Source organism: Fukomys damarensis, unplaced genomic scaffold, assembly GCF_012274545.1.
Source record: "Fukomys damarensis isolate Sample0158 unplaced genomic scaffold, DMR_v1.0_HiC HiC_scaffold_4, whole genome shotgun sequence".
NCBI classification, from domain to species: domain Eukaryota; kingdom Metazoa; phylum Chordata; class Mammalia; order Rodentia; family Bathyergidae; genus Fukomys; species Fukomys damarensis.
In genome coordinates, this window is record NW_022900916.1 from 5208647 (window position 1) to 5217211 (window position 8565).

General features: G+C 40.5%; 1 protein-coding gene across 1 annotated transcript in view; it reads left to right on the plus strand.

The window, feature by feature from the left end:
- Positions 1 to 6435, plus strand: part of Gnat3 (G protein subunit alpha transducin 3) — a 44759-nt gene extending 38324 nt beyond the window's left edge. Inside the window, exons 6-8 of the mRNA XM_010636799.2 lie at positions 2370 to 2499; positions 2660 to 2813; positions 4014 to 6435. Of these exons, the coding sequence (XP_010635101.1) occupies positions 2370 to 2499; positions 2660 to 2813; positions 4014 to 4204 (475 nt within the window). The 3' untranslated portion in view covers positions 4205 to 6435. The remainder of the gene's footprint in view (positions 1 to 2369; positions 2500 to 2659; positions 2814 to 4013) is intronic.
- The last annotated feature ends 2130 nt before the right edge of the window (positions 6436 to 8565 follow it).

The following is an 8565-nucleotide window of genomic DNA, read 5'->3' on the forward strand; positions in this document are numbered from 1 at the left end:
AAATTTCAGTTCTACACACTGTGCCTGTTCTCTGCCTGGTCACACTGGAAATGTGAAGCCCAGTGCATTGCCCTTTTGATTCTCTTCAGTAACTCGGCTCTGTGTGACACTTACTACCCCCCAGGTATAGTTATCACCCTAGAAATCTGCAGACTTTGGGCACTTTCTGGAATTTAATGTCCTGGCCTTAAACTTTTGCACCAGCCCTGGGGCTTGGTATCTGCTCCTAGCGTTTTCCTCATTCAGTCTATTTTCTGGCCTGGGTTCAAAGTGACAGCACAATGCACACAATGTCAGTTACCACCCTACAAGTCTCCTGCAGCCCCCAGCTTCTCACTAAATTCCTCAGGGAAGGGATACAGGACACTCTACAGGGATCTGTGGTGCGAGTCACTGCCCCGGTCCTCCTCCCTGGATTCCGTGCTGGTCGCCCCTCTCCTGACAGGACCAGAAGCTCTGAGTGTCCACCCGGACATGTGCTGAGCTCCTCTCTCACCTCCTGGGGTTTCACTCATCTGTCATCTTGTGTGTTTTGGAAGACTCAGTCGCATGTTGTGCTCCCGCCTCCCCTCCCTCTCTCTTCTGTGTGGGTGTTTCAAGTCTATTCCCAAACACACGTAAACCATCACCACTGCTACCAGACTGCAGGCTTCCTGGCACAAAACCTTTGATGCCTGGCAAACAAAAAGCACTCAAGGAACGTTTATTGAATGAGGCGTTAAAGATCCCTGTGAAGTCACTGAACTCCATGGTTTCACCATAACTTTCATGCTTCCGAGACTTATAAATGACTCAGTGCCCCGAACATGCGGTTTCTCTTATGCCTTGGTGACTTCCATAGGTGCTTTGTGTAACAATTGTCCCTGCCTCACCATTAGTGTGAAATCTACTCTCAGGTTATATTTATTTAGCAATATTCATGTGGTCTCTTACATGTCATTCGTACGGCAGACACTGGAGGGAAAGGAGTTATTAAGACAAAGTTCCTTCCCTCAGGAGCTTGCTGCTGTGCTAAGGAGGTGAATAGATATTAAACAGGTAAAGGATGTTGAAAACAGCTAATTAATACTTTTGATGATTACTACACAGGAAAGTGAGTGGTTGCGCTTGGAGCAGATGTTATGAAGGCATTGCTCCTGAGATCTGAAAGCTCAGAAAGAAACAGTCACCCGAGGAAGAAAGAAACCCATGACACAGGAAAAGGAGACAGCTTGTGCAGAAGTCCTGGGGTAGCAGAAAGTTTTGTTTATCCTGAAGTTGCTCACAGAGCAGCCTCATAAGGAGCTAGTGCCAAAGGGAGGGACAGGGAGAGAGCGACACGCGAGGGCCTGGACAGGGTGGCAGGGCCCAGGATTCTGCTGCCGCTGAGCCTTCACAAGGGAAAGAGAACTCACTGACAGGGTGCAAGCAGAAACTTGGTTAATGAGGCTTTCTTAGGTTCATTAAAACACTAGATTAAATACATTTAAAAAATTCTGAGTTCCTCAAGAATGTGTGGGGCTGTAAGAGTAGAAACGGGAAGACCAGTTAAGACTCTGCAGTGGCACTGAGAGAAAGGAGAGATGGACCAAGGAGAGGGTTGTGCTGGAGATGGCGCTGTGAATGCTGAGTCTTTGGAGACAGGGGAGGGAGTTTGGAGAAGTGCTTGGCAGGTTACTCGGAGCTCTATCCACGATGCCGCCTTTTACCGAAACACGAAAGTGGGCGGAAGGGCAAACGTTCAGACTGGAGAAGTTTCATGAGCCCTCAGGCCCACGCACACCACATTCGGATGCCTCATCCTGGACATTACAGCACTGATCACACGCTGTTACACCGGCCTGCTTGCTCTTCTGTCTGCCGGGCAACAATCTCTGTGGAGCTAGATCCTATCTTTTCATCCTTAGATAAGGACATGCAGTGCATCATCTACATAGAAGGCCAACAACCATTGTTTGAATTACTGGGCGAATGTGGGAAGAGCTAAGAGAACAGGCGAGGGTCCCAGTGCTTCTATAATATACTGCAACAACAGAGGCTTCCAATCTTCCTGAGTTTGTCATCCTTCTAGAGAAGATGTATAAACTTTGATCAGAAACTTCCAAGGCTAGTACATTCTTTACTCAAACGCTAACCTGCTTTAAATTTCCAGTTGCTAAAAGCGAGTGGGCAAAGTCTATTTTAGTCTACTCTAGAGATAAAAGAAAATCATGAAGTTTCTCTTTTACTGTAGTCCTTGAGTTACAAGTGGGCAAAATGTTTTATAATTAATAAAACGCAAAAGAATTCCTCTCTAGGACATGGAGCACCCTCGTAACTTTTAATGTTAACCTTTCTGCAGATTTGGGGGGATCTTTACAAGATTCACTTGTCATTTGATTCTTTTAAAGAATGTTTGATGTAGGTGGACAGAGATCAGAGCGGAAGAAGTGGATTCACTGCTTTGAAGGCGTTACATGCATTATATTCTGTGCTGCTCTCAGCGCCTATGACATGGTCCTGGTCGAAGATGAAGAAGTGGTAAGTCTCAAAGGAAAACAAGTCAAGGTGAACACCAAGTGTCCGTGCCGTTTAGAAGTACCCCCCCCCGCGATGGGCGGCCTGTCTCAGTGCTTGTCTGTGACGCCCAAGTCTCATGTGTGTGAATCCTCATTCTACACATCCTCCTGTTTTCCACCAGAACAGGATGCACGAAAGCCTCCACCTGTTCAACAGCATCTGCAACCACAAGTACTTTGCATCCACCTCCATTGTCCTCTTTCTCAACAAGAAAGATCTCTTTCAGGAAAAAGTAAACAAGGTGCACCTTAGCATCTGCTTTCCAGAGTACACTGGTGAGTCTTTTGATTTTGTAATAAGTTGTTATCGAGACACATAGCTCCCTGTCTGCACCTGACCTTTTGTATTTGTGAGAATGAGTCACATAATTATAGTGGAAACTCGAGCATGGTCCACACTGAAGGCAATCTTACAGATGAGGAGGAATCTTCTCTACGGTATTTACAGGAATGCACATTCCACTGAACAAGTGAAAAAGCGTATACAGATGAGAGTTGCTCCTCTAAATAAGCCACCAAGTGGCATTACAACTGCTTTGTCTTTGGCGTGGTAATAGGAATGCAAACAAGCGTCTTTCATGTGCCTCTTCATGAAGACTTATAATGCTTTGTTAGAACTCTGGCTTTTCAGAGTCTGCACTTATGTAGAGAGAGAACACAGATGACTTTGGGAGGAGGACTGAAGCATCTTCTCTGTTGAATTTCTCCAGGACCCAGAAATTTTGTGCCACTCCTGTTAGTCATGGAGTAAAGGTCGAGTTCACTGAAGTGCTGTTTTTCCTTCCGTGACAAAGTTTTGTTTTCTACATAGCTGGGTGTTCAGTTGTTGATGAAATTATATAAGATGAAGATATGTGTGACTCAAACAAAATTGTACGTCCAACCTCACCTGTTAGGTGTGTGGGACAGCCCAGATGTTCAAGGAACAACATGTCATCAAAAATATTTATGCTAGTTAATCTACACATAGTCCTTATGAGGTCATTGTATAATTTTAAATTTATTTTTATGTTTACACATTTATTGTGATTTGATACAACTATGGTTTTAAATTTAACATTATAAAACTATGTGTAGACATAAGTAACATATAGACACATAGCTACATTTATTTAAAAGCAGAGTTTCTTAATGTAGTTTTTAGTTTGAGGAGAAATGAACTTTTGGAACAAAAAGTATAAGGAGTTCCCACATACTTCCTCTTCTGTCCCTTCCACAGTTTCCTCTGTCGTTAACATCTTGCACTGGTTGGGTATAATTATTATAACTGATAGACTGGCATCACCATATTATTAAATAAAGTCCAAAGGTAATCAGGGGTCACCTGTTGTGTGATACAGTTCTGTGTGTTTTGCCAAATATGATTGTATAATAGTTGGTACTTTAAATAGCAGTATGCAAAGTAGAATTCCTAAACTTACCAATCTATTTGTACCATGCAGTTAATATTTGCGTCCTTAACATTTTGTTTACAAGGTCCGAATACCTTTGAAGATGCAAGCAACTACATCAAGAACCAGTTTCTAGACTTGAATTTGAAGAAAGAAGACAAGGAGATTTACTGCCACATGACCTGTGCGACAGACACCCAAAACGTCAAGTTCGTGTTTGATGCAGTTACGGATATAATTATCAAAGAAAACCTGAAAGACTGCGGGCTTTTCTAATCCACCCTTTCCTCCTCTACTCTTGCTTACACGATCTTTTCAAGATGCAAAAGAAAGGGTGCTATGTGGTTAGTTTGAATAGATATTAACTTATAAAGAACTATAACTTGCTTTGTAAAAAAAAAAAGGTTCCCCTACAGAAATTCTAATGTTATTATTACTCGAAACCTGAAAAGTTTCAGTTTCTCCATCACAAGGAAGACAGAGTCTCTGGGGACACCAGATCTAAACACTGATATCTTTTGGTAACTGCAACAGTAGATGTTAGCAATACTGAATTGTCTTGGAAATCAACTTCTGTAAGTGGATTATTTTTCATCACAGATTAATGAAAAAGCAGAGTATTGTGTATCATTTCCATAAGCCAGATATTGAGAGTCATTCATTTTTCTGACAAGGCAACCATTCACTGTACAGAGTGTTCATAATGTCAGTCATGCCTCAGCTCAGCAGTTACAGAAGAAATATGCACTGTACATATTCCGGTTGAAGGACAGTTGCATGTGCAAAATAAATATGTATGATTTATCTGCTTCTGTCTTTAAAGCCAGAGTTACCCTTGGAGTTGCAATGTTAATGATACATCTTTCCCCACTGTCTTGAAGAGAGAGGAGAAAGTTTATGGCTAAATATACAACATAGGAATAAATTTACCACCTGGAAGAGGTCTTCAATGAAGAGTCTATTCACTGCTTTTTATTCCATAGTAATAGGAGGTTTTTCTTTTCTTTTCTTTATTTTTTTGGTACAGGGAATCGAACTCAGGTTCTTGAGCTTGTGAGGGAGGCAGCAGAACCACTGAGCTAAATGCCCAGCCCAGTAGGAGGTTTTAGATGATAACTTGAGCTTTTCTATTTGCACTTAATGGTATTTCTATATATTATATTTTAATCTAATCATCAGGCCTACTTTTGCAAATCTAAATTATTACTTTATAAAAGAATCATGTAATTTATGGGAATGAGAGGGGATTTGTGTGTGTGTGTGTGTGTGTGTGTATATGTGTGTTTTGTTTTTTGCAGAGTGTCAGCTGTTTCCCAAATGTGCTCTTCAAGGCTTGGCTCAATGTCATTTCAGCTCAACGGCTGTGAGAGGTGATATGGTAGACTATTAGATCAGTGCAGGCTACTTGTAATGATGCTGAAGAGAAATTTAACTAGATCTGCATAAGCTAAGTGAAATGGAGGGAATCTAATAAGCAAAACTGCCAGTCTGCATTTCTGGTGAGTTGTAGTGCTCTGCCTCTAGACACAGCTTCTTCCTGTGAGTAACACACTTCTATCCTGAGCAGGTAAGAATGGCCATCACTCAGTAAATAATTTTGACCAGAAAGCTGGTGGTTTTCTCTCCACAAATCACAAAAAAAAGGTTAAAAATACAATCAAATGGAAAATAAATTACATTTGACTTTAAATTCCTTTGTAGAACATAAATCATTAAGGAGCCTAAGACACCCAGCCATGAATAGCATGAGCAATCATTGTGTTTAAGCATCAAGTGATGTTGTGTGGCTGAGAACGTATCTCTGCAGGGTAAGAAGCTGGTGTTTCGTGAAGGGACATTCCTTGTTTTGAGATTTTAAATGCAGATTACAAGTACTATAATCTCCTCCCCTGTTTTCTTGTTTTGTTCGCTTTTTGCTACGTTGAAGGTTGAAACCCAGGCCTTCGCATGCTGGTGCAGTGCTCCACCACCCAACTGCATCCTGGGTATCACGGCAGACCTTTTCTCCCTACTGCCCTGTGATCTGTGTTTTTCCATCAGTGACAAAAACATTATTCGAACTGCTGATCTGCTTGTTACTTACATAGTGCCTGATTTGGTTGTAGACAGGGTCCATCCTCTTTGTCCAGTCTGGCTTGGAGCTCAAATCATGGGGCCCACAGCCCAGGACACCAACCTAGCTCAAGATTAATCCTTACTCAGATTTAAATGTCAGATTCCTCTTGAAAATATAAAGGGTGGGGTCAAAACGCTGAGCTTACCTTTTAACGCTACATGATTCACTTTTGTAAAGTGTACCTGTAAAAAGTGACAAGCGTGTGTATATTTTATGAAATACTGCACCATGGGGACTTTAGAAACAATGTTAAATGATCAAACAACAAAATGCAAATCAGCTCAGATTCTCTTAAGAATCTTTAAAAAATTTCTTCCAATCTTATGATTCAACATAAAAGCATCTTTTTTTCATAATCAAAAATATTGCCCTGCTAAACAATAAATTTTAATTCAGGAGAGAATTTTAGTACAAAAAGAAATAAAGACTTGTGTTATTTCATGATAGCAATCTTTCAAATTCAATTTTTTTCCGTTTCATTTTTTTTTTAATTTTCAATGTGAAAAGTTGGAGCAGTTGCCCAGAGTTTTGAACTGGAAGTAACAAATGAAAATATAGGAAGATCTGCTTTCACCCAAAGAAACTCCCACTTTGAACAGCAAAGTTAAAGTTTGATAAAATTCAAATGACAACTTTAATTGAAAATTGAGCCTTCTAATTTTACTGTCAGTACTTTGCTTCTAAAGAATCTTGAAGGAGCTGGTGGTATAGTTCAATGGTGTAGTGCTGGCCTTGCATGCACAAGGGCCTGGGTGCAGTCTCAAGCACCACAGATGCACAGACAGACAGACGGACCGATGGACAGATCGATGGATGGACAGAGGGGTGGACAGATAGGTAAAACACCATCTTAAATGGGAAACTTTAGTTCTCAGCTGCTACATCACATGTCCAAACAATGAATGCCACTCAAGCATAAAATAGTTTCTGTTTCTGCTACTGGAGGTTTCTCCTCCTGACTCAGACTGTGCCCCAGTCCTGTTCCCTAAGACTGTTAGCGTTCCCAGCTCGTTGGCCCAGTTCACTCACAGCACTGCATCGGAGACCTGATGTAGACTTAGACCCGACAGGATGACTAATAGCCAGACCTGCAGAGCTTGAGCAGACGCATAAACAGGTCAGTAGATGAGACTGAACCCTGGGACTCATCACTAGAGAGATAAACGAAGAGGATAGTGACTGGGCAATAATACCTTCATGCCAAAACATCATGAAAGCTGTTGACCCCATGAAGCAGCTCTAAGAAAAAGCAGCTCTATTTCAATTCATGTGGAATTTCTAATATTTATCATAAATGCCCAATAAGCTAAGGATTAACAAAATGTGAAAACAGTAACAGTCTCCATGCACATCACATAAATGGCAAACAAGTTTTTACACCACAAATCTGTTTTAGTTCTTACCTGATCTGTCATCCTGTTTAACACAAATTGGATTTTAGGATGCTTACAAAGAGTTACCCAGGCTTGACATAGCCAGACACCGTGAACACGAAGGACGCCAAATAATTTGATTTGTGTGTCTTTAGCACTTTAGAATAACAAGTAGAAATGCAGGTTAAAATGTATGACGGCTAACAACGGGGAATGTGTAAGAATTATGGAGCAAATTGTGAGTTATGTAGCACACTACTTTTTTTAATAATAGGAGACAAATTGTGTGCTTTGCAGGGAGTAAATCTTCACTGTGAATGCTTTTTCTGACTCTCGTACGAAATACCTGTAGCCACATGGGGGCACACTTACAACATGTGTTTTTTTAATTTAACTGTTGCAAACATAAATTTGGATTACCCATAACTTTAAAGAAACAGATAATAAAGCCTAATTAAGAATAATTGCATTCTTTGCTTTTAATTCCATTGAATGTGATATCTTCTGATACCCTAATGTGTAAGAGCTTAGTCAAATTCACAAGTAACAGAGCTATTCAAGTGGCTCCAAACTTATGGTGTTGTATAGATATTTAATCTCTTCTCATGGTCCTGTCGCATTTTTGTCACTTTTGAGCTGTTGTTTAAATCCAAGCAGCCATAGATTTTGTAGCACATTATGCTTCAAATACTGATTTGCTCTCAGTGTAAAGTAGAAGAAAAATAATCCAAAGCCTGACAACTGTTCTGCTTTTTGAGTCGTAAGCAATGGCTGCTTATTAATGTGTCTTTCCAGTAAATTAAAGTAAAATTCCATTGTGCTAAAGTAGGAACCGTCTCATTATTCTGTTCATTGCACTGCCTTAAATACCACTCCATCTGATCAGGAGGGAAATGGGGGCTCAGTGACATTAGTAATAGCACATTCTTTAATTTTAAGCTGCATTTTTCACACTGGTTATGTAATAAATAGAGTCACATGAAAGAAAAAGGAAATAAAAGAACACTGATTTTACTCCAGAGGGTGAGGAATGGGCCTCTAATTATTACACTTTCCAGAGAAGGGATGATTCATGAGATACACAAGAAGGCACTATTTTATTTGAAAAACTATTGTGCTTTCTAAAGTGGTCAGACCTAAGTAAAATC